Source organism: Gouania willdenowi, chromosome 9 (assembly GCF_900634775.1).
Source record: "Gouania willdenowi chromosome 9, fGouWil2.1, whole genome shotgun sequence".
Classification (NCBI taxonomy): Eukaryota; Metazoa; Chordata; class Actinopteri; order Blenniiformes; family Gobiesocidae; genus Gouania; species Gouania willdenowi.
In genome coordinates, this window is record NC_041052.1 from 3,699,820 (window position 1) to 3,726,465 (window position 26,646).

A 26,646-nucleotide genomic window follows, 5' to 3' on the forward strand; every position below is an offset into this window, starting at 1 on the left:
GGGACTCCAATTTTCTTCGTCACAGAATCTGGCAGCTTCTGCAATAACACAAGTACCACACACACATGCACACACACACGGCATGAAGAAAGTGAGATAACATTTCCTCTCACAGATGACTGAGTGACTTGGCTGTTGGAATGAGTCACAACACATCAGAGTGAAATAGTCTGTTGTTGTGCAGAGACCTCCCAGAAAGTCAGCCTGGAGGATTTGGACACTTGGTTCACTTGTGACCCCAAACAACTGGCAAACAACTGGCTCGCAAATATTATTAGGTGCAACCAAACTTGCTTGTGTCTCTTGTTTTATTTTCCGTCATTGTGGCTGCGTATACTAGAAACAAGCATGACTTTCTTCATTAAAAGAGTTTAATGTTGAGCTATTTACAAGTCCTGTGTTCCGATTTGATGCAAACATTGATCAAATTGATGATCAGGTTGGTCCGCTAATGCATTTTTTGGCCAAGAAAACATAGGCCATCGTTTTCTTACCAGGGTTCAGTTGGTATTCTTCTTAAATTTTTGCTTTCTATGGTTTCTGTGGAATCTACCAGGTACCAGGTACCAGGGATGCTCCGAAATGAAAATTAGCCGTATCCAAAAATGAGGCCGAAAACAGAAAAATCTGTCTGTCGGGTTGTTTTGGTGATAAGAGAGGATTCGGCCACCGAAAATCTTTGGCCGAAAATGGCTCAAAACTGCATTTTCTGTTACGCCGAATTTTCGGTGCATTACTAGAAACTACCAAGTGAAGGGATTCCGATTGTCTGTTTAAAAAATTTCGGTCAGTTTACCCATTTCCGTCTTGTCTTTCCCTGTTTTATATGACTTTACCGGCTATTGAACTTTTAGTTCAACATGCTAAATAGGGTTAAACGAGTCAACTATTGTTATTCATTTCATATTTATATGCTTCAGATAACTTGTAGATCCCAGGAAGGTTACCCCTGAATTTATGTGAGATTACGTAACGAGAAATTGGACATGTCCGTTTGCTACACTCACGGTACACCCATTTCATGTGTACAAATACAATGAAAATTAATATGATATGGTCTTAAAACATTGAAGTGAGGGTTTAGTCCATTTCATAGAGCTTTTACCATTTCATTTTCACACTCAAGTTTTGCACGAAATCCCACACGGCCACAAGCTAAAATTGACACTTTGGTCTGTTTGTTACACTCCCGTCATTCAGCCACCTGTTTTTTTACCATGAGAGCTGTTTACGTGTCTTTTTGGGGCCTGATTTTAGATAACTTTTTCCATTTCAGAATGCAAATTCCACATTTTCCGTTCATTTTCTATGATTATGAAAAATCTGAGTGCCAACAAGTGTTTCACATGCACATTAGCTTTTGAGGAGTAGGTGGTACTAGTATATATAGTATACCTGTGATTTTATCTGTAATTGACTGGCGATTGGTTGGTAAGAATAAGTAGGTATAGAAGATGAATGAGTATCGTACATACTATGGGTGGAAACCCTTTATGCTACTGTTTTAGCACCTAGCATTGATGGTAAACAATGCTTCCAGTCCACATTTAGGATTATGGGATACCTGGAGATTGGATATTTTAACCCATTTCTACAGGAAATGACACTGAGATGGCTTGTTGAGATTGGCTGTTCAGGCTAATGTCACAGTCTGTTTTGGCTCGGCCGTCGGCCAATCACAAGCCAGTAAAATCACAAGCCCGCCTGGTTAGATTTTTCCTGGATGAGATTTGTTCCCCTGCTGAGTTCTAAAGAATCCCTATATTAATTACTCCAATTTCCAGCGTCATGACTTATTAAGTCTTTTAATTTCAGTTTTTGCATTTTTATCAAAGCTCGTGGAAGTACATATACGAATGCTACAAACAGACTTTTTTTTTCCTCCACAATTTTCTTCCCCAACTACTTTTTCCACTGCTCTGTGAATCCATGAGGATTGAAAAGGATTTTTTATTGCATGGAGGTGGGGGGTTGGGTGGAGGAGTGGGGACCTGAATGAAGGCAGCAACGTGGAAGAATCTGCCCATTGAGGAGTGTGTGAATGTACACCTCGGGCCGAGGGGAAGCTGCATTGGGAGCCAGCCGACTGCTAAATACACCCATTTCAGAGGCTGGACAGGTGATTAGCATAATCAGGGGCAAGGGGGAGCCATACATATGGTAATATTGAAGTTTTTTTGGGAGGGGTTGTCGGTGAGGCAGTGGTTGGCAGCTGTGCACTCACTTTTTGTTTCAGGGGGTGCAAGTAGAGGAGATACTGGTCTACAGCTGCACCTAAGGAACGCTCCTCGGTTTGTCCTCGTCATCTTTATCTCTCCTTTCTGTCATCCCCACCCTGGCCCCCCCACCCACTCTGTCTCTACCTTACTTCTTTTACCCTCCCTCTGCCCCCCACCACATTATTGAAAGCTGACAGGGAAGGGCTGAAGGGTGCACAGGGGTAGTGAACAGGGATCTGATGGGTGGTGGGGGGTGGGCTGAGGGCTTCGCCGTGGGTCAGATGGGGTCTTGACTCTCACTAAGTCCTTTCATCACATTTTTGTGGCTGTGTGCACACCTGCATTGCAGAGACCACATTCAACACTGCTATTAATGCTCTGTACACATCTTTGACTAGACTTATTAGTGCTCATGTTGTTTTTCTTGGTCAGTTATAATCGTCATGTTTAATTTTATTGTATTTTATTTGCAGTATTAAAAGTATCGTTGCAAGTTCTCAAATACATCAAAAAACATTTCAATTATTTACGTAAAAAGGTGTAGACTAACAGTCCATCATAATTATTCTGATTTTTAAATTGAAATTAGGGACCTGAGCTTTTTCGTCTTATTATTTTTATGCAGAAAAAAGTAGCAAATGTTCCTGCTGAGAGTGCACTTTTTTCCACAGCCGAGGCTCCGGAGCTACAGCAGCGACAGCCAACGAAAGCTAACTCAGTGAACGCTTTCTTTGTTATTGATTTAAGATGAGTGCAAAGTGTGTACTGCTATGCTAATTTGTAACACATGCAACTGTCCACCAGCTCTCTATTGAGTTTGAGAAGTAGATGTCTATTTAATGTATATTGTGTATTGCATAAATAAAGATTCGTCTGGCTGAATGCAAACTATATGCAAAATGACTCAGAAAAACACACAAAACAACAACAAATGCTAATGAAATTGGAGAAAATTCACTACTAAAGATTTCCAAAACACACAAAACAAAATAAAAAAAAAAATAGGGTGTGAAAAAATAATTCACTAAATGACTCTGAAAACACCCCAAATGACAGAGAAATACACAAAAAAACAGCAAAAATACACAAAAAACAAAAGTGAGATTTCAAAAACGGACAAAACAACAATAAAAACAATCAAGATGGGATAAAATACACCACATGACTCCAAAACACTCAAAATGATAGTAAAATCCACAAAAAACTGCAAATAGACAGCAAATGACTCAAAAAACACTCAAAATGACAGAAAAATACACAAAAAACTTATATAATACTAATATGATGGTAAAATATACAAAACGACAACAAAAATAGACAAACTGTTTGTTGTTCCCTGTATTAAGGCTCAGATCAGTCACTATTCTAATGCTGACATGCATGTTGATAATATGACCAGATCAGACAATCACAGGTGTGTTGCCCCCACTCTAATAAAAGTTTCCCTTTTCTGCTTTTGAAAAATAAATTCATTTTGGTGTTGGTGGTGAATTTATTTAAATACCACATTTTAAGGATCTAAAAATAGCACTTTTTAAAAAAAAAATTGTGCCAGTCTGTGAGGATAGCTAAAATGATAATTTAGAAGAACAATAACAAACTTTTCCAACCCCAATCTGTTGGAAAAGAACCCTCAAAATCTTACTAAAAATCCACATCACTCACACTTTCCTTATTGTATTCTACATCTTTATTTCGCTCTTGTTGTCCTAATAATTGTAAAATCTTTCAGCTTTTTGGTAGAAACTCTATAGTGCCACACAGAGGCCTGGAGTATTTACTACTGCATTGGTGATTGAGTTTGGCATCACAGTGGGAGGCAGGACTTTTGAAAGAAAAATTGATTGTTTTGTTTGAAACCAGGCTGTCTATGGGACTTGAAAAAAATAAAAAGCCAACAGAACCTGTTCTGGAACAAATGTGTTTCCAGGTATTCTAAGAGCCTAAGATAGGAAATGACCCAAACAGCAGATGGTACAAAGACGAGGCTGTCAAATGGCTGTTAAGTACAACAGGTGGGTTCTTCTTGGTGATCAAAGCTCTATTGGCTGATGGATAGCAGCAGCTGAGAGGAAGACCTCCAGGAAGGATCTGTAAAGAAAAGGTGGTGTTATGCGGTGATGCAGTGACTTCCTGTGGGGAAACTACCTGACACAAAAACTCCTCACATGTATGTTTTTGGACGATATTGCACATTTAGTTTTACACGCTATATTACCTTATACGGGTGACTGAATATCAAAATATATATTTATAAGACGCAGACTAAACCCTCACTTGCTTGTTTTGCGATCATATTTGTTTATTTGTTCATTAGCTTCCACTGTGGTGGTTGCTAATCTTCCTGGGGTCCATAAAAAATCTAGTCTAGTACATGTATAAACAGATTTTTTATTTTAAAAACAGTTAAAAATATACGGAAAAATTACATAAAAAGGTACGTCAAGACACATTTTCATTACAACAACAAATACATTAAAAAAATACATGATGTGTACATTAGGATTGGTAAAACTATGATTTCAAAGCATTTTTAAATATGCATAAAGTTAACATGTCTTTCACGTTCCCAGGCAATTTTTTACCAATAACCGAGTGTAGATTGTTATTCATGTCAAATTTCTCGCCATGTAATCCCACTTGATTTCAGTTTAACACCTCCCGGCTTCTGTAAATCATCTGAAGCATATGAATATAAAATTAATAACTTGATTCTTCCTATTTATCATGTTTGATCGTTTGATAGACAGTAAAGTCATCGAAACGGAAAATCAGACATAAGGTCAAAAAGAAAACATGGTTTAGGGAAAAAATAACAACAAAAAAGTTAAAGAAATCCTAAGATTAAGTTACAAACCTTTAAGTTAAATTAAGACAAGTAAAAATATCTCTATCGCAGATGTTGGAGTTATAAAAGCATTAATTGTCACACAGTGGCATCTTCGTAGTTTCTCTTTCTGGGGCTTTTCCGTACGGTTCATGTTGAAGCCGTTCTTCGGGGCGTGGAGTGTACTCTACTCGTATGGGAGGTCGTGTAGGTTTGGTAGCTGAGTGATGACCTGGTTTTGGGGGGCTTCCTCCTCACCACAGGGGGCCCTTGCTGAGTTGGAGCCTAATCCAGCTAATCCCTTCTCTGCACACACATCCACACCCACACACATACACCCACACAATGATATGTTTCCCCATAAGCAATGCAGTCGGAGCATAAACATTTGTTCAAGTTTGATGTTTAAAATGTTGAGGAAATATATTGGACGAATTCTCTCAAACAACAGGCGTTTAGTAGAGATATCTAAGTAAAGATACACTCGTGCTCTGCTTTATTGTGTTCTTATGCTTGTTTCATAGCGCAGTGACACACTGGTAGATGTTGGAGTTGTTTGCTTTTGGTGGTGCATGTTTTCCTTGAAAGTGCAGGTTGCTTCCGTTGTCAGATTTAAGGGATTTGCAGGGGGTTGGGTGCTGCTGCTGCTGCTGCTGCTGTTGTGTGTCGTCGTTTAAAAAAAAACAAGGAGAGAAAGGAGAGAAAGTTGGCGAGGGAAAATAAAAAAGAAAGGGGGGTGGGCTGGCTTTGACAGAGGGGGCCGGGCTGATTGCCATCATGATCTGGCCAATCACGGAGTAGAGTTGAATAGTGCGAAGGGAGAAAAAAATGAGAATATAAAGAGAAGGGGGAGTAAAGGAGTGAAAGGAGGAAAGGGGTGATGTCAGTTCCTTAGAAACCTACTTTCTCTCCTTTAGTGCCCATTGCACGCACACGCACACACACACACACCCTCCCATTCCCTCTTTGGGAGAATAAGAGAGACCAGGGGTTAATGTTATGCAACAATGCTGAATACCCACACTGAGGGATCCACTACAGTGACGTAAATAATCCTTCTACCTGCATTTCTTTCACTTTTACTTCGCTTTTGCGAAGCATTTGAAGCAAAATTCCTTCAGTGAATTTAGCAAAAAGCTGATTTAAAAAGTGTTAGAACCAAAAGCATTTCACTTCACTTCACTTCACTTCTCAACTCAAACTCATTCATTACCACTGCTGGTACGAAAGAATGCGTCTTGGAAAGGAAAGCATTGGGACAAACCAGAGGCAACTTGTGCTTTATCTCATTTATGATTACTTATACCTCATAACTAGTCCTATATTTTCAATTTCAAAGTTCAAATTGGATTAACAGCACTTTAGATACGTAACATCTTTTCAGTGGATAGATTGCAACATGCCTTTTATTTTTCGGCACATAAGTTTGATGTTACTACTTCTACTCAACACTAATGCCTTAACTGCCTGTTTGCACACTTAAAATAAATAGAAATCAGACTGTATTACTTTGTGTCCTCTGCTTTAACATTTGCACCCGCCATCATCAAAATAGGGCCCTAAACATTTAAATAATTACTCTAAATAACTCACATTCTTATGTTTAAAGTGAGTTTTTCCAGAAGGCTAAAATGTGTTATTCAAAAGTGGCACTAGGGATTTTTATTTTCCCTTTGATTTTTAGGTAAATTTAGGACATTTTTGTGTTTTACAGTCTTCAGACTGGCTGAACTCGGGATTTTTCGGTCAAGACCAGTAAAGACCACCAGCACTGATCTGCTATTCTTCAGCTTCATCAATGTGATCATAATAAGGAGAAAGACTGTGAACTGTTCCTGATTAATTCATGTTGTAATCTGACTTTAAACATTTAGCGTTAGCATTATCTTTCTGATTGGATATCTTTACCAGTGTCTTATGTGTCAGACACCTGCAAACACTGAGTCCATCTTATTTCTAGTCAGAAATCCCTCTGAACTCTTACATTAGGCCTCATTCACCTGAAAATTAATACATATCTTATTTTCAAATATTTAAAATCATTCTGGACTTATCAGTGGCTTTTAAATACATGGGAGCTTTTTTTGCAATAATTAAGTTGAACAAAACTGCCAAAATTTGCAGTTGTGCTTTCAAAAAGTTGCAGACACTTCATTTTTGTCTTTCAGATGTATTGAAAAGAAAACTAAAGTTTAAGAGATAATGCTCTTTAACTGTTCAATTTTGTTTTTAAAATCATTTTTTATGGTCTTATTTTGGCGTTGGCTCCCAAAAGTCTTGGTCTTTCCTTGGTCTTGGACAAGTCTTTGGCTGTGTTGTAAATGTCATACTAACGTATTATACTATATCGAGACATTTTTTTAAAGTGTGCAATCTAAAAGTCAAACATCCCTTTTTCAAAACAAAAGCATCTGTTCTTGACTTCCATTGTTTTTTTTTGTTGTTTTTTTTAACTATTTTGTAAATAGGGCTCTTGTTTTGAAGTTAACAGGAAGTTTCATCAGTAGCACAATGGCGGATCTCCAAAAATCTCCGAAATGTAGGAATGAAATGTGTCTACGTGAGTTTTTTGGATCGAATGAGCACATGTTGATATTCTACTTGGTCACTTTCTCTCTGAAAATGTTTTCAGAACTTTCAAAGGTGGAAAATCAACAGATATTTAGCCTCAGTGTGCTTCCGGTTTTGGTCGTTGTAGGTTTCAAATGTATCTTGGGAAACTTGGAAGTTTACTTCAATGGGAACGCTCATCATCCTAGTCATACTTATAGAGTATATACTCATTGAGTTTGTAGTGTATAGTACCCTAACCCATGAGTTTTCATTGAGCTTCTTTTTTTACAGCTAAAGGTGAAAGAAGGTAAAGTCAACAGCGAGAGTAAATGGGTGAAAATGGGAGGATTATTTGAGTTTGTTTCCAAGAGAACTGCCAGATACCAAGCGGGTGAGAAAAGTGAGGCATTTGAAAGTTAGTGACACGTTGTTTTGGTCTTAGCAGCTGAGCTTGTACCAGGACACCTTCAAGACATCAACACATGCTGAGGTCAAGCAGTTTTTTCCCCGCTGAAGGAATATGGCAATATGTGTCACTGAAGAAACACAGCTGTGTGTACACACGCTCATGCTCACACATACGCAAACCGGTGCGCACACACATTTTCTTGGTCCAGCTGGGGTGTTAATTTCACCCCGAGGCTGTGTGAGTGTTGACCCCAAAACTTTGTAACCTCGTGAAGTGTGGAATTCTCTAAGCCCGAGGCTGTAATGTGCTGTTTCCTGTAGAGAGCGTGTACATTCCTTCGACTTGTCCCCATTCCTCGCTGCTCGCTGTAAAGTCAAGGTTTTCGGGTGGACAGTGTGTCCTTTCAACCCGTGGAAGCCTCCCATCTTTTTTCAATCATAGCCTTTCTTGGTTCCGTCACACGAGTGGGATGGTTCTAACGACGGATGCTTGCTCTACTTTTGTGTCTTTTCTTACACTTAGCCTCAGGCTAGCTTTGCCTGTTAGCCTTGAGTGCATCTGACAAGTTGACTTGTTAGTGCGCTGTCAGTGTGCGCCCGTCCCATAATCAGTTCAATGCTCCTGAGCCAGGCTTTTTGAAGGGTGCACTGGTGTAGCGTAGCTGGCCGAGCTGTGGGAAAGCATGTCGCTCCAGTTAAGAAGAGGCCTGCTATTAATGATGAGTATTATAAGCATGTCTTCAAATGGGATCAGATGCTGTTTGGAGGCAGAAAAAAAATGAAATCAAATATGTTTGCCTAATGCCCCAAGACATGGCCTCCTCCCTGCCCAAGCCATTGGTCTGACTGGGTGGTCGAGACCCGCAGACCAGCCATGCTTATGTTAAATTAGGGCTGGGCGGTATATCAGTTCATAGCTCCCAGTATATATTTTCATTATAATATGAATTTTTAATATACCACCGTACAGGTGTATTTGATTACACAACTTTTGGAATGCTGCGCCACTTTTCAGACCCGACCCGTTTCAACGTTGCACTTCTAAATAGGAAGGTAAACAGTAGCGCTTTGGTGTTTGTTGCTGTGTAAATCATATGTGTAAATGGATAAGAATGACACAATTGAATTCCCTGAAGCTGCATAACAACACTTACGGACACGGAGGCACGGTTAGCTTAGCATGTCGGCAGTTCGGCAGAAATACACAAAAAAAGAGCGCAAATGATCGCAATTTGTAATTCTTATAACGCGGAAATAAAACCTGGTGGAACTGCAAACCAAACGATACCTTATTCACCACAAGAAACCACCACACTACTGAGTATATATATATTGAGAGTCAAGATATATCAAGTTTTCTATTTTGACGATATAGAACATTACAATATTGTCAATATCATATATCTGTTTTGTGACCAAAAAATTGTGATGCAAGATATTATCAGTACTTAATTGGTATCGGCTGATATCAGCTCTCAGACATATAATTGGCCGATAAAACAACAGGTTTTGCTTCCTTGATCAACCCATAGACATCACTAGCCCTGGGTAAAATATCAAAATTCAAGATTTATCGAGTTTTCTATTTTGGCAACATAAAAAATTTCAATATCACTTTTTTTGATATATTTTTATTTCATAGCTTATTTTGTATTAAAATACTTGTTTTAGCAGTTGAGCTTTCATTATTTCTCAGAACAGCATGAAAAGCACCCTATAGAACTTACTCACATGTGCTGTCCCTTATAGGGAAAAAAGCCAAAAGTGGCACATACTGTATGTTAATAAATGAGCTCGTGTGGCATTTTGCATCAGCCAATTTAACCCAGAATTGTTTTTGTGATTTGACTTTATTTGAACTAAAATTATCTAGATTTATATCGTATATCGCCATTTTGAGAAAACATATTGAGATATGAGTTGTGGTTCATTTCGCCCAGCCCTCGTTTCTATCTATTATGTTATTACCCACGAGGCAAATTTGGCATGGCACTGTTTGAGTTCATAATTGTAGCTGTACTTAGAGCCTGATCATTTTTTTTTTTTATTTTGAATTGATAAAAATAAACGTGGGGGTGAAAGTAACTAGTAACTTTTACTTTGAGTACTCGTTAATTGAGCTACTTTTTACTTGTATTTGAGTATTTTATGTATGACTTACTTGTACTTGAGTGTAATTTGAGTCAAGTAACAGTACTTCTACTTGAGTAGAACTGAATAATAGGATGATACAGTTTCTTCTCTGCGTATTTTTCGTGTTAAGTGCGTCACAAAAGATAAAACGCTGAGATAAACGACACCAAAGCTCATCAGAAAAACTTGAAGTTTACGATCTTGTTAATAACACACGATTTGCACACAACTTTTCAATGTTCCTTGGGCTAAAACTCAGAGACAGCGTTCAACTTTTGCATGATAACAAAGGCTTAAGGCTTGCATTTGTTTGTGTATGTTTTATGCGGGAGAATATTTGCCAGACTTTCCTTGGCACTGCTGGGGTGGAGCAAGGCAGCGAAAGGCCCTGAAAGGCTGCTTTTGTAGCTGAGGCTACCTCAGAGCGCACGCACAGGGCTTAGCTTTACCACGATACTGGGAGCACTGCCTGAAGGAGAGAGCACACACACACACACACACACACACACACACGTGTACACACACACACGTACACACACACACACACACACACACACACACATACATACACACACACACACACACACACACACACACACACACACACACACACGTGCATTTAGTCTGGCTTGGCACAGTTTTTGTTAACAGATTCAAATAAAAACATTAAGCTGTTTGTAAAAATGTGTGAGGTAATGTTATTTAGTTAGTAAAAATACTAGTTAATATTAACTGAAAGCTTTCTTTTCCATACACGTCTATCTAATAATATCTAATAATATAACTCACTAAAGATGTCTTTTTCACAGTGTTTGTGTGAAAATGTGAACCAGTTGTTTGTCCATTATGTCAATATTGCATCAAATTTAACCATGAATCATAAGATTCACATAAAGACAGTTTCTAATGCAATTGTGTAACGTTCGTATCGTTGCAGCCTTAATAATAACAATAATAATAAAATTACACTTTATGTAAAAGCGCTTTTCAAGACATTCAAAGACGCTTTACAGCCAGAATAGCAACAACAATACAGTGGTAAAAAAATAGAAACATGAAAGAATATTAGTAAAAAAATAAATACAAAATGGCAACAAAAAGACATAAATGAGTGGATGATTATATATTAAAAGCAGAGTTAAACGGGTGAGTTTTGACAAATGATTTGAAAGATGGGGGAGCATTATTATTATTACAAGCAATATTAGTATTGATTCCCCCCCCCCCAGTGTCAGCAGCTTCCTACCTGGGTTCTTTCTTCCTGCCTTTTCTGTAACAACAGTGTTATTTTTGGTCTGAATTGTGGATTTTAATTATTCATCATTTTAAACTTTAAGTTGAACACCTAACCTGATCAGGACCAAGTTATGAAGTGGATCAGATCTGTGCGAGTATAAACTGTTGCTCTTCGCTGTCGTCATGGATCTATATTCATTATATTTGTTTAAGATCATAAGCTGTTCCTTCATTCATTGTAAAGACGCTCACTCTGCCAGGTTCTCTATTAATTGGTCAGATGTTGCTATCTCCACCCCTTTTATGTGAACACCCATGTACCGAGGCTGAAAACACGGCTTAAATTAGCGTGTTGTTATTGACCATCGTAGGACAGCTTCTCTCTGACAGGGAATGTTTGGTTAGTTGAAGCCCGCTAACGGAGATTAATCCAGGATATAATTATCTAGATTCATAGCATAGACACTAAATGTCAGAGTGACTAACTGACTGGTGATGTGCGTTGTTCTTTTTTTGGAACTATGACTTGTATGTTTTTTTATAAATGTTTTTTTTGGATAAGGAAAATTTAAAAATTGCGATGATCTTTACTATTGAATAGTAATACTTGTAGAATCACCATATACTGTATTTCGAATCGGCACCCAAATATCATGATACAATCGAATCAGGACTAAAGCATAGTCGTCCCAACCCTACTTTTATTTGGATGTAACCTAAGTGTGTTTTTGAAGGCAGTGAGCCCACATTACACGCAATGTCAAGTGATATTAATACGGTATTTTCAAGTGTCTTTTTTCCCAATGAGAATCTGTTATTCCAAATTAATTATGTTGTTTAAAATGCATCATTCTTTTTTTTTTTGGTCTAGTTGGTGGACGTGTGAACCAGGAGCTGAAGTACACGCGACAGAAGATTGGCGAGGAGGCCATGTTCAACCCTCAGCTGATGATCCAGACGCCGCGGGAGGAGGGAGCTAACGTGCTAACGGTGGAGGCGCTGCTGCAGCATTTGGACTCGGCTATCCGAGCCAGCAGAGTTCATGTTTACCTCTACAACAGGTATGTCACGCTACGACGATGCATCATTTTTCTGCAGATAGAAGTTACATTTACAGCCAGCAAATGTCTCAAAAGCATTTTTGTGTTTGTATTTACAGTCCATATGTTTGAGTTGATTTAAATTCACCAAAGTTCCTTTTGTGATGGAAAACTAAGGTGTGTTTTGTGTGTTTTTTTGTTTCAGACAATGGAAACTAGAACATTTGTGCTACAAATCTGGCGAACTTGTCACAGAAGATCATTTCATGGATCAAGTAAGATGCAAACGATGCAGAAATACATCGTCATAACAGGGTTGGGGTCCCTTACATTTTTAAAATTACAATTAGTCTTCAATTATCCATACTCAATTACAACACAATTACAATTACATTGACCAGCATTTTTTCGAATTACAATTATTGTTTTTTCCCCTGAAATTTATTACAAATATTTTCTCATTTAATAAGTTAATCAAAATGACTGAGCCATTAATAAATAAGCCATTAAAAGTTAACCCTCCTCTTGTTTTAGCTTTCTTATAATGTGTTGTGATTATTGGTCAGTACATGTCTTAAATCAGCCGTAAAATACACTAAAAAAATGTATCAATCGACCAAATTATTTATAATCTCTTGATTACCATGTTACACTTATAAATATTGGTATGAATATTTTTGCTGTGGGCATTTGAGCCTTTTTTCTGTCATTTTACCTCTAGATTTATTATTTTTTTTAAATTGTAAAATGAGAGAACTAACAGGTAAACTTCATATGAAACATATTTTATTAGTTGTTAACTACGTATGCCTATGTGTAAGCCATAAAGCTATAACATGGTTCCCCAGTTTTGCATTTAATTACATTGTAAATGACAGTTTTTATTGAATGTTCATGCCAATTAAAATTACCATTAAAACAGCAACAAATGTTTTCAAATACGATTACAATCATAATTGCTTCATAATTCTAAATAATTACCAATTACGTGATTATACATTTATAATTGACCCCCAACCCTGGTCATGAAGTCATTAGTTTGTCATTAAAATGCTGTATATGTGATTATTTGGTGTATTTGTGTGATTAGATCATAGAGAAGCTCCATCCCTGCCTTATCATCACCCCTTTGGACTGCTTCTGGGAGGGGGCAAAGCTCCAGTCTGGAACGGTCTATCTCTCGTAAGTTCCTCTGAATGATGGATGCAGATGAACCACCATCAAGCCTCTCTGTGGTTATTCTTGTTGCTTCTCATTAGACACACAAGTTACACAGCCTTGTTATTGTGTATTATCACACTGTTTCTCAAATGGGGGTACGCGATGGCACTACAGGGGCTACTTGAGAGTGAGAGAAAGTGGAAAATTAACACACAAAAACATTGGAAATATAGGGTTTTAAAATGTTTATTATTATTTAAAAATGATAATCATACTGAATTTTAACAGGAACTCACAAAACGACAACAAAAATACACAGGATAAGAGAAAAATATACTGAATAATGAAAAGAACACACAAAAAACAACAACAAAAATACACAAAAAAGACACCAAAAACACACACATTAAGAGAGAAAAATACTTACCATTACCAGCAACGCACAAAACAACAACACACTAAATGTGAGTAAAATACACAAAATCACTACAAAATACACAAAAATAACAGAGAAACATACAAAATGACATAAGAAACAACCAAAAACACACACATTGAGATAGAATCATTTAAATAATACCAGCAACACAAAAATGACAACAAAAACACACACAAAAAAAGAAAAATACACTGAATAATGAAAAGAACAGACAAACAACAACAAAATACACAACATGACACCAAAAACACACAAAATTACCCAAAAAACACACAAAATGATGATAGCAATGATCTTCATTAGAACATAAACTGAAAATACAAAGGAAATGATTACAAAAAATATAGAAATAAGTCTATTTAGGAGGCACTAAACACTGTTTCATTCACTTATTTACAATGAGATTCTTTAAAATGCATGTTATCACTAATTCATTCAATCATTATGATTTATTGTTGTTGGTTTTTTTATAGAGAATTCTGAGCAAAATGTTATAGTCAGATAAATAAAGGAGGTACTTGGGCCAATAAAGTTTGAGAGCCACTGTTTTATTATTGCACTGTTTTCAGGTGCTTTCTCTGAGTTCTGGAACTCAGAGTCTTGTTTTTCAGGCTTGAAGCACAGGCTGCTTAACATATTCAGTTACGGAGCAAGTGTGTGCATGTGTGTGTGTGTGTGTGTGTGTGTGTGTGTGTGTGTGTTTGAGAGAGAGAGAGAGAGAGTCCCGAGCTCGTCCCCTCTGAAGGCTCTATTGTAGTTGTTGCTGGCATGCGTATCACAGGCAATGGTTCCTCTCCAGCTCCGGGCCTCACACCATTGTGTGAGGGCTCTGCTGCTAATGGCCTGCTGCTACAGTAATACCATGCAGGGGCCTTTACCTCTGCATGTGTGCATCCACAAAACGAGTGCATGCATGTGGTGTGCTGATGTGTGCATCAGCTCCAGTGTGTGTGTGTGTGTGTATCCCTGTGTGTGTGTGTTGCACTCTGCTCTGAAATGGTAAATAAGGTTTTTTACTATGTTCTGCTTGGGAGGTTGGGAATAATAACCCAAGCCTGGTTAAGCACATACAATGTCGTCTGAATGACGAAGCGACAGATTCAGAGAAACAGAGATCGGAATGTGTGAGGAAAAGAGGAAAATACAGAGGGACACGGTCGGAGCTCGAGGAGCCATTCTGCTGATGCATGATGGGAAACCATTCCCAATTATTTTCTTTCACATATTGCAGGAAAGTTACAATTATTTTATAAATTTTTAATGATTTTACATTGATTAGTTAAAAAAGCACTCATGCAAACACTATCAGGCAATAATGCTACGTTATAGACATCATGCAGGCATTAATAATCAGTAAACCTTTTTCCAACAGAACAAAAGTCATGTTTTGGGTTTAGTTTGACCAAAGTTCAAGTGTATATGGCACCAGTTTTGACATCTTATGTTTTTATTAGTGCTGAGACTTTTTTGTTTTAATTGCAATAAATAAATTACAGAAAAAATTGCACAAAAAGAAAATAACGCATTAAATTGCTTTTTTTTGCACTCCAAATTATGCAGAACCTCAGAATCTCATTGCACAAGTTTCCAGTATACCCATAATACTGATGCACAGACCACAACACAAGAAACAGGGGAACAGAGGAGAAGTCATTGCTGTGCTTTGGAAATTTTAGTTTAAATAAAAACACCAGATGTAAAACAAAAGCCCAGTTGTGTTCATGTAAGAAAGAGTTTGTGGATCACCAGTGCTCTTCTAGCCTCAGCTAGCACCTCAATGCTAAACATGTAGCAGCTAGCACGGACACGCTGACAGTGCTAGCTGCAGCATGCTCCGAGCAGACAGTGTCTCCACACTGGACACTCAGACATGCTCAGAGCCACAGTGAATAAGTCCATGCGTGACAAATGAAAACATGAATCATTGTGTGAACGAAACTTAACAATATTTGCAGGGGCTCACAGTGTTTCCATGGTGCTTTTATCGCATGATTGCAGTCATTTATAATGTTAAACAGTTGAAAAAACTCAAAATTCTTACAAAATCCTTAAATTTTCCTCAAAAAATTCCCTCAATTATATAGAAATTGGTCACAAAATCGAGTAAATTTAACATAAAGATCCTGTTAGGACTGATATCTTGGATATTGTTGGTTTCTTACATATTTAGTATTTTATGTATACGCAGAAGTACAAACTCGGGCACATGAATTTTGAAATTACTTGTTTTCTCGCAAAAAATCTGTCGCCCACTTGAGATCAAACTGCTATGTATTTGGCCCCTGAACTAAAATGTGTTCTTGAAAAATGGTGTCATATACACTTTAATATCGGTTAGAAAAAATTTACTTTAATGGCCATTTTTACTTCTTGTTTAAGAGCAATTTAGAGGACATGGTGTTTTTAAGGCTCCTTGAAATTGAAAATTAAATATTTTAGCAAAGTAGGTGTTGAGGAAATGCAAAAAGAGCATCTGAATGCTCTGTCCAGTTCAGAATCATCTCAGTTTTGTAATCAACATGGACATATTTAAGTCTTCTCGTGTTAAAGACCAGAAAGATACAAAAACTTAGCATTTTTATTTGCTTTTTAACTGTACAGAGGTAATAAAGAGCCTCTTCAGTGGACCAACTTTGACCCAAAGGACTTCCTTGAGGACTTGCGGAATACAAACTTCCCAGTGGACGGCTTTGAGGAGATGTTGGAGAAGGCGGGTGTTGGACATGGCTACATGGACCGACCCTGTCTGAACCCGGCTGACCCCGACTGTCCCATCACTGCCCCCAATAAGAACTCCACCAAGGTAGGCAAACGTCTCAGCGTCTCAAATACTGTTTCAGGTTTAATTCCTCACATGTTGGTCGTACTCCATCAGCCCTTTGATGTGGCGCGGACCCTGAGTGGGGGCTGTCATGGTTTATCCAGGAAGTACATGCACTGGCAGGAAGAACTGATTGTTGGAGGGACCACCAAGAACGGCAGCGGCCCACTGCTCAGGTAACACACCTTAATCACACACACACACATACACACACCACTAGCACACGTTCATAAACCAAACCCACGCATCAACCGCTTTGTGTTATTTGTCGTCCTGACGCTCTTGGTGGCGCAGACATTTGCGCCGTGCGCTATAAATCTTGTAGTCATTAGCAGATTCCAGTGAAATCTTAGAGCTCCAGCTGTTCCTGCACACACACACACACACACTGGTACGTATGTATATACGGTACATGGACCTTTTTCCAGGCAAACCAAGTGAGCAGAGCTAATGGATTACGAGGTGCATCTATAGTAAATCTGAACATTTCACAGTCAGTCAAAAAGGGAAAAAAATAATGTAGATCTAGGGGTAACCAACCACTGGACCGTGGGTCGCTACCAATCCATGGATCATTTGTCACTGGGCCTCAAAAAAAAAAATTAAATTTTATGTATGTTTTGGTTGTTTTATTTTGAAAAATTGTCACTCCCACTTTTGCGCTCATTTCTCCTTTACTTGATTAGATCTGAATGGACGTAATTACTGCACGCTAGTCACATGCAGACAGAATTCCAGACAAACGTCTCCACTCAAACTTTGCAAAATCCTAAAATACATTACCAGGTACATGATTAGACCAACTCTGGTTCCTTTAATCCAAGGTTTACCCAATTGTGTCTGCTGCGCCTCCATCTTCAAATTAAAAAAACATTGCAAAATGTTTATTTTAATTTTATTTCACCCGGACGGCACATTCATGTTTACCCAGAAGTGAAACCTATTCAGCTTTTGACCTCAGTGTGAGGGGGCGCTAGTGCACCAATCTGTTGATTTAACTCTAATAATCAGTAGAAGAAGACCACATGACTCCATGGTGTGCATTTATTATTTTGAACTTATTTGGTGTTGCAAAACTTTTATTATTCGTGGTATTTTGGGGTCCGGAGTTTTTTTTCTCTCAAGTCTCACACACACACACACACACCTCAAAACACGCACTCACCACACATAAGGTGTTTATAATAAAATATACTAAATGAGTAAAATAAAACAAAAAACTAAACAATATTTATACAAAAAACACACACAAAAAATGACAACAGAAATGCACAAAACTACACTAAAAGTATACGAAAATACACAAAATGACTCCAGAAACACACTACAATGGCAACAAAAAACAATAATTATACAAAAAATGTATGAAAAGACAACAGAAATATACAAAAATACGCATAATGACTCCAAAAAACATACATTACAGAAAAATACATCAAATGGGAAAAAAAGAGTATGTACACCTCTTTGTACATCCAACCTTCAAACACATACTCATTTGGCCATAATTGATCACTTTACTTAAGCTCCTCCCACTATATGAATACATACTTCCGACAGGCACTGTACTAGTATTATAAAATATACAAACATCAGTGTTTCCCTTTTCCTGCTTGTTTTAAGTCAAAACTAGTGCGCTAAAGCTAACAGCGCTACATAAAGTTGGCATCCTCTCTGTGACTCTACCTTTTCTTCCATCTCCACTCGTTTCCAGCGCCCAGGCCCTGCAGACCATGTTCCAGCTGATGACTCCCAAGCAGATGTTCGAGCACTTTCGCGGCTACGAGGAAGTTTCCCACATCAACTGGAACGAGGAGAAGGCTGCTGCGATCCTCGAAGCCTGGCAGAGGAAATACTCCGACGTAAGTGCCAAACCTAGTCGGAAAAGGAGAGAGAGAGAGAGATTCAGACGAAAGTGAAGAAGAAATCTACTCTAAATCCTTTACGGCCACGTTGTAAATCATGAGGCGGATACAAGGTGAACTTAGGGAAAGTTCCGATAGAGACTAGAACCAGTGTCGGTGTGTGGCTTTGCTTTCACTGAGCAGGAGAGGAGAGGAGAGGAGAGGAGTGATAGAGCAACAGAGAGAGCATGTCTGGAATACATTAAGCCAATGCACAATCTCTCTCTCTCACACACACACACGTGCACACACACGCACACAAACACATATGCAAACATGCTCAAAAGTTCATACACAATGGCTTTCCCAGCTGTGGCCCCATTGGTGGCTTACGTGTGACATCATCTGGTCTTTGTTTTGGGGGGCCCCCTCCTAACCTCTGTTCCACATGGTGTGACCTTGTGTGGCTGAGCTTCACTCATTCATCTTTTTTTAAAAACGACCTTTTCTCTCCTACATAAAAGAAAAAAAGAAAAGGTGTGAGAATGTATTAAAGTGCAGCAATGTTTGTTAGTTTATTTATGTTGTTATTGGCAGGCGTGGAGGTGAGAAATTGTGTTTATTTGGAGTGTGTGCGAGTATGTGCATGTGCTGCACACATCTGTGGATTTCTAAGCATCTTTGCGTGCGTGTGTGTCTGTGTGTGTGTGTGTGTGTTACCTAATGTGTGTCAGCCAGCGTCGCTCCCCACTGAGCATTAACTGCAGGTCAATGTTGAAGCCATCTGTCGGCTTTGCTTTTTCATTCTTCTTCCACGAAGGCACAACTACTTACTATCCAATAACTATTCAATAGGGCTGGGACGATACGCGTTTGTCCTGATCACAATACTTGATTGCTGATTCGATATATATGGCGATATATATATACAAGGTTTGCAATTCGATAGTAATGATTATTAGGATTTTTTACTGTCCTTATTTTATCTATCCAACAATAAACGTTGAATCATACACTTCTAGAAACAATATGTTCCAAAAGAAAATGCTCACCATAACTTAATGTATTTAAATGAAATAAAATCCTCTTCTTGTTTCTCTTCTTCTTGTCTTTCTTTGTTCTTTTCTTCTTCTTCTTCTTCTTCTTCTTCTTCTTCTTCTTCTTCTTCTTCTTCTTCTTCTTCTTCTTCTTCTTCTTCTTCTTCTTCTTCTTCTTCTTCTTCTTCTTCTTCTTCTTCTTCTTCTTCTTCTTCTCTTCTTCTTCTTCTTCTTCTTCTTCTTTCTTCTTCTTCTTCTTTTTCTTCTTCTTCTTTCTTCTTTTTCTTCTTCTTCTTCTTTTCATGCTCTCTTCTTCTTCTTCTTCTTCTTCTCTTCTTCTTTCTCTTCTTTCTCTCTTTCGTCGTCTTCTTCTCTTCTTTCGTCTCGTCTTCTTCTCTTCTTCTTCTTCTTTCTTTCTTCTTCTTCTTTTTTCTTCTTCTTCTTCTTCTTTATTCTTATTCTTCTTATTCGTATTATTTTTTATTATTCTTATTCGTATTTCTTCTTCTTATTTCTATTCTTCTTCTGTTTCTTTAATCTTCTTCTCATTGTGTTTAATTATAATGTTTTTATATTTTTGTTTTTTTCTTCTTCTTAATGTTCTCCTTCTTCTTCTTCTTTGTGTTCTTCTTCGTGTTCTTCTTGTTCTTCATGTTCTTCATGTTCTTGTTCTTTGTGTTCTTCTTGTTCTTCATGTTCTTCATGTTCTTGTTCTTCGTGTTTTTCTTCTTGTTCTTGGTGTTCTTCTGTTTTCTGTGTTCTTCTTCTTCATGTTCTTGTTCTTCGTGTTTTTCTTCTTGTTCTTTGTGTTCTTCTACTTCTTGTTCTTCATGTTTTTGTTCTTCTTCTTGTTCTTTGTGTTCTTCTACTTCTTGTTCTTCATGTTCTTGTTCTTCTTCTTGTTCTTTGTGTTCTTCTACTTCTTGTTCTTCATGTTCTTGTTGTTCTTCTTGTTCTTTGTGTTCTTCTTCTACTACAAAGCTAATGTTTGTAGTTTAAATGATTAAACTGTATTAAATAACATTTAATAACTAATTCTGAGGAGAAGTATTTCTATAGAAAAATAAATATTGTCACCAAAAAAGTTGTGATACATTGTGAATCGATATTTATTTCCCCACCCTCATTATTGATGCACAAATTAGAATGACATTTATGTATAAAGGATTTTAATTGTAAGCTAATAATATAGTTTTTGCACATTCTCTCTGATTGGTCGGCTTTTCCCTGTACAAAAATTCAGTGATTATTATTCAATAATAAATCAATGATTGATTAGTATAATAATTATGGTTTTTATTTCTGAAGATCTAGGATTGAATGATGTTTTAAACGCTTTTTAAAAAGTCGTGTTATTAAATATTTCATTTTGGCCCCTGCTCTCACTGTGAATGTGTCACATTTTAAAGAAATGTTTGATTTATAAACAATTAATCACTTCAGGTGTATTTTCTGTGTCACTCAGTTTCTATAGATGTCTGTGTAATTATTTAGGCAGTGATTTACTTGCGGAGGTCAGATCCAAACAAGTTCCTCTTCAATCACAACGTGTAGCCCTCAGGCAGCGTTTCTTACTAATAGTGTGGATGGCTTCCACCTTAGATCATCACAGGATTATCACACACTGTGAGCACAAGTTAGCATTGTTTTTACTACTGGTTTTTATTGCTGTTGTTTAACCCATTTCTGATTCTCTCTTTGGCCCATTTGTGTCTGTAGGTGGTTCTGCACAGTGTGGCAGCAAATTCATCCCAGAAAGTCTTGTCTTTTACCACCACCACTCTGGAAGATATTCTCAAGTCTTTTTCTGACATCAGCGTTATCCGCGTGGCCAGTGGATACTTACTGATGGTAAGAACAAAGAAAGAAAAAAGAAAAAGTTCAAAGCTTGATGAAATTTAAGATTTATTTTTTTGGACAGTATTTTGACATTTGGAAAATTGTATGAAACCAAGAAGTAATGAGCAGCTGTGGTTCCTTTAGATCAGACATGGACAGCTGGCGTACATGACAGAAATACGCACAATGACAACATAAACACACAAAAATCAGAGAAAAACAAATACTAAATGGCAACAAAAACCCACAGAATGACAAAAAAATGACGCAAAAAAGATACACATTGGCAACAATAGCACACAAAATTGCCGCAATAACATGCATCCAAAAAAACATACATTACAGAGAAATACACAAAATCACAGACAAATACCAAAATAAAACCACAAAGTTACTCCAAAAAATGTACATTCTAGAAAAATACTTAAATTAACGACAAAAACACCCAAACGACTCAAAAAACACATTCTGAATTGCATCAAAAACACACAAAATAACTCCTATAACACAACAAAACTACAAAAGAAACACTCAAAATAACACCAAAAAACATACATTGAAGAAAAATACACAAATTGACAACAAAAACACCAAAATGACCCCAAAAACATAACTAAATGGCAAAATAACCACACAAACCGATACACAAAATAACTCTAATAACATGCAGAATTACTCCAAAAAACACACATTACAGAGAAATACACAAAATGACAACAAAAAATCAAAAATGACTACAAAACATACATGAAACGGCAACAAAAACATGCAAAATGACACCAAAAAACATACATTACAAAAAAATTGGAAAATGATAGCAAAAATATCAAAATGACACACAAAACTTAACAAGAAAATACACAAATGAAAGAGGAAAAAAACACAAAATCACCACAGAAACTCTTTGTTTTCTCCTGTGTTAATGCTCTGGTCATTAATCTAAATGCTAATATGAATGTTGATCATGTGGATCAGTTAATCTTACCCCCGCTGTGATGAAAGTTTCCCATCTCATGAAGGAGACACTTTGTGACTTTAACTGTTGTGCCCTCCCTCCATGGTGCAAACGGGGCCTGTAGACTTCCAGTAAAATCCAGACAAGGTGTCTTTGAGTAAGTCTTGATGGTTTTTTCTCCTGTGTTCTGGCTCAGTTGGCGTATGCATGTCTGACCATGCTGCGGTGGGACTGTGCCAAATCTCAAGGGGCTGTTGGGCTGGCCGGAGTCCTGCTGGTGACGCTGTCAGTGGCCGCTGGTCTGGGCCTCTGCTCCCTCCTCGGCATCTCCTTCAACGCTGCCACCACGCAGGTAACAAACACACACAGGTAACACACACACACACAGCTAACCATCACGCACAGGTAACGCACACACACAGCTAACCATCACGTACAGGTAACACACACGCATGCACACACACACACACACACTCGTTTAACAATCCAAAAAAGATTTGTGAGCCCACATATTAAAAAATATTCATGTTTTGTTTTGTTTTTCTTTTTGTTTTCGATGGGTAACATGTTTTAAAACTGTTTTAGGATTTAAAGATTTTTCCTATTCCTGAAGATAGATTAACTGTTTTATTTTTTTTAAAGTGCTGTATACTTAAGGGGGTCCTCCACTGTTTTAACCAATGTCACCTAATATCTTTGAAACATACTTATTATATGATCTGTGCCTAATAAAATGCATTTGTTTTATTAACTTTTTTAAAAAATGGCACTAATTTACAGTTTTAGAGCCTGTGTTCCTTCATCTTGAAATCACGTGATTGATGGATTGATGACAGGGCCCCACTGCCTGTAAACATCCCATTGTTTTCTTTGATTTTTAGATCATTTAGCAGTTTTTTAGATCATTTAGCAGGTTTTTCAGTCAAAATAACAACTCGTGCTGCTTTTGGTTGCACTAAATAATCAGTAAAAGTTAAAGATGTCTCTTCTGATGAGCTCTTCTTCTCTGCTTCATTGTTTGCCACGAAACCTCAGAAACCTGTAGGGATTTATAGTGAAAAAGATGTTTTTGTTTTACAGGTTCTCCCCTTTCTGGCTCTGGGAGTGGGTGTTGATGACGTCTTCCTTCTAGCTCATGCTTTCAGTGAGACGGGACAGAACAAAAGGATCCCGTTCGAGGTGAGACAAAACACAGCCACGCCCAATCCACACAACGTCAACGTCCACAGAGAAATGAAACAGAGATAAATGAGAACTATCAACAGGAACAAAAAAGAATGCAATTATTGTTCAATAATAGTTTATAGATTGATTTGAATATTAAGAAATATACTTGGATAGCCACAGATTTGCTCTGATATGCTACTGCAAGGATGGTAAACATTGATCACAGCGGAGGGCATAAAAAGGTGATATTCTGATCCAAGGGTCACAATATCAGATTATCATCTCAGCATTTAGAGTAATAAGCAAAAGAGGGTTTAGTCTGTTTTTGTTGTTGTTTTGTGTATTTTTGTTGTCATTTGGATATTTTCTCTAATTTTTTGTGTTTTCTTGTGTTATTTGAGGCAATATGTGGTTTTTTCTTTTTGTTGTTTTGTGTGTTTTTGGAGACGTGTGTACTTTCTCCCATTTTCGGTGTTTTTGTGTGCCATTAAGTCATTTCGTGTATTTCTGGAATCATTTTGTGTGTTATTGAGTCAATATGCGAACTTTTCTTGGTTGTTTTGTGTGTTTTAGAGTCAATTTGTATATTATTTCTCATTTTGTGTGTTTATTGAGTCAATTTGTGCATTTTTGGAGTCATTTTGTGTATTTTCTCTCTTTTTGTGTGGTATGTGAGTCAATATGTGCATTATTTTTGGAATTAAATCACTCGGCCTTAAAAAAGGTCAAAGAATGATGACTGTGGTTGAACAGTACAAAAGACGCTCACGTTGATTTCTGAGTTTTTCCACCAGCGCAAAATCATAAACACGCCATATCTGAGTAGAAAATAAACTTTTCCAAAGTGTAAACAAATAAAGTCCCTACATTTTTCCATCTCTCTCTCTCTGTGTGTTTGTGTGTGTGTTTTTGAAGCCCAGTCAGTTTGGCAGAGCGGGAAATAGATGGACGTGTGTTTACTTGTTTGTATTTTCTCCTGCTTCCCTTCCCTTCTCTTCCAGCCCTCGTCTCAATGCCTCCCTCTTCCCCGAGCTTTCTTTGTGTGGCTAAGATGAAAACTAAACAGTGCTGAACCTGATATTCTCATGCTACACACACACACACAAATCCTGTGTGGTCCTACACGTCCTCATATCTTCACACGGATGCCGCCGACCCTCGAAGGGGTGTCTGCTCTTGATCTCTGTATTTATTATGATATGAGAAACATTATAAATAACCTTCAGCAGCAGCAGTGCTGGTGCGTTATTCTTTTCTTTTCGTTAACTTGTTGCTCCACATTTCAAACACATGTCTGCTGGTCCAGGAGGATTACCCAAGCACTTCAGGGCTTCAAGAAACATCGCAATCACTGTCAGTCATATCGCTGTTCTTATAATTGTGCATAATCTCAAGTATCATACGTTAGCCTGAGGGTATTTCCTTATGAAGAGCTTCATTACATCTGCTTATTTCTGTGTGTGTGTGTGTGTGTGTGTGTGTGTGTGTGTTAGGACCGCACTGGGGAGTGTCTGAAGAGGACCGGGGGCAGCGTGGCCCTCACCTCCATCAGCAACGTCACAGCGTTCTTCATGGCCGCCCTCATCCCCATCCCTGCACTCAGAGCCTTTTCTCTACAGGTAGAGCATTCTGTTTTTGAATTTGTTCCAGACATCTCGATACTACTGCATATAACACAATACAAATACATTATAAAAAAAGAGGAGAAAGTAAATGTAAATAATCTTTTGTAGTATAGTCTACATCATGTGTCAAACTCAAGGCCCAGGGGCTAAATCTGGCCCTTTGGAACATTCAATTCGGCCCGCAGGAGAAAATAAAAATGACAGCGAAAACAAGAATCATTGTGTAAATAAAACTCAGCAATATTTGCAGGTGCTCACAGTTTTCCCGGTGCTTATATCTCGTGATTGTTGTCATTTTTAATGGTAAACAGTTGAAAAAACTTCAAATTGATACATAATATTTCCCTCAGTTAAATAGAAATTGGTCATAAAATCTATGAAATTTAAAGTAAAGATCCTATTGGGGCTGATATCTGTCACTTATTGCTTGGATATTGTCGGTTTCTTACATATTTTGTATTTTATGTATACGTAGATGTGTAAACTATGGCACAATAATGTTAAAATTACTCATTGTAGCCTAAGGTTTACTATGTTTGTCGTTTACAGGTCGGTTGTGATGATTATCGTATGTGTGTTGTGTTGTATGAATATGATGTAGTTTTAGCAGCTTCACTATTTACATTTTAGTGCATGTATTAATATATATATAGTTCTATATAAAAGCTTAATGAGAGACTACTCTTTGTACAACAGTTTCATTCACTTTATTGGAACTGTTTAATTAAAATTCTATTCTATACAAACACACACATAGGAATGCATGTATACCACTTATATCTAGTATAAAATGTGTGTGTGTGCGTGTGTGTGTGTGTGTGTGTTTGCTCTTGTTCATTGATTGGCTGAACGTCCGTCCACATTAAGGTCCCTGTAACCAAATCTGTGTGTTTCCTCACACTCGTGCATGTTTGAATGGTCGTACAGCCCTATGGTGTCCATGTGGGAGGTTTGAAAAGCAATCGCTCGGGTGTGTGTGTGCGTGCGTGCGTGTGTGTGCAGGCCTTTGCAAAGGTTGGGTGGGGTAATCCAAAGGGGAGCGCTGACTCCGCTATAACATCTGTCGGTGATTACAGATGTCACCAAAACCGTTCAAACGAGAATGGAAAACAAGGTCTGACAAAAGGCTTCAAATATTTACAGAGTTTTCAATTCATCGAATAGAAAGTGAGACATGCTGTGCATCAGGGCTTCGTAAGAGTGAGTAAATAAAGAAGAAGAAAAAAAAACAGACAGAAAATATGACATAACGTCTTATGACTCGACTAAACATTTAAAGAAAAAAAAAATCTCTTTTAAAAAGACACATTTAAAAAACACAACATTTAATAACATATTAACT

General features: G+C 37.6%; 1 protein-coding gene across 1 annotated transcript in view; it reads left to right on the plus strand.

Moving 5' to 3' along the window:
* Positions 1-26,646, plus strand: part of ptch1 (patched 1) — a 73,602-nt gene that overhangs the window by 11,412 nt on the left and 35,544 nt on the right. Inside the window, exons 3-12 of the mRNA XM_028458670.1 lie at positions 12,248-12,437; positions 12,622-12,691; positions 13,507-13,598; positions 16,618-16,819; positions 16,892-17,013; positions 18,552-18,699; positions 21,438-21,569; positions 22,709-22,864; positions 23,593-23,691; positions 25,173-25,298. Coding sequence (XP_028314471.1) covers positions 12,248-12,437; positions 12,622-12,691; positions 13,507-13,598; positions 16,618-16,819; positions 16,892-17,013; positions 18,552-18,699; positions 21,438-21,569; positions 22,709-22,864; positions 23,593-23,691; positions 25,173-25,298 — 1,337 coding nt within the window. The remainder of the gene's footprint in view (positions 1-12,247; positions 12,438-12,621; positions 12,692-13,506; positions 13,599-16,617; positions 16,820-16,891; positions 17,014-18,551; positions 18,700-21,437; positions 21,570-22,708; positions 22,865-23,592; positions 23,692-25,172; positions 25,299-26,646) is intronic.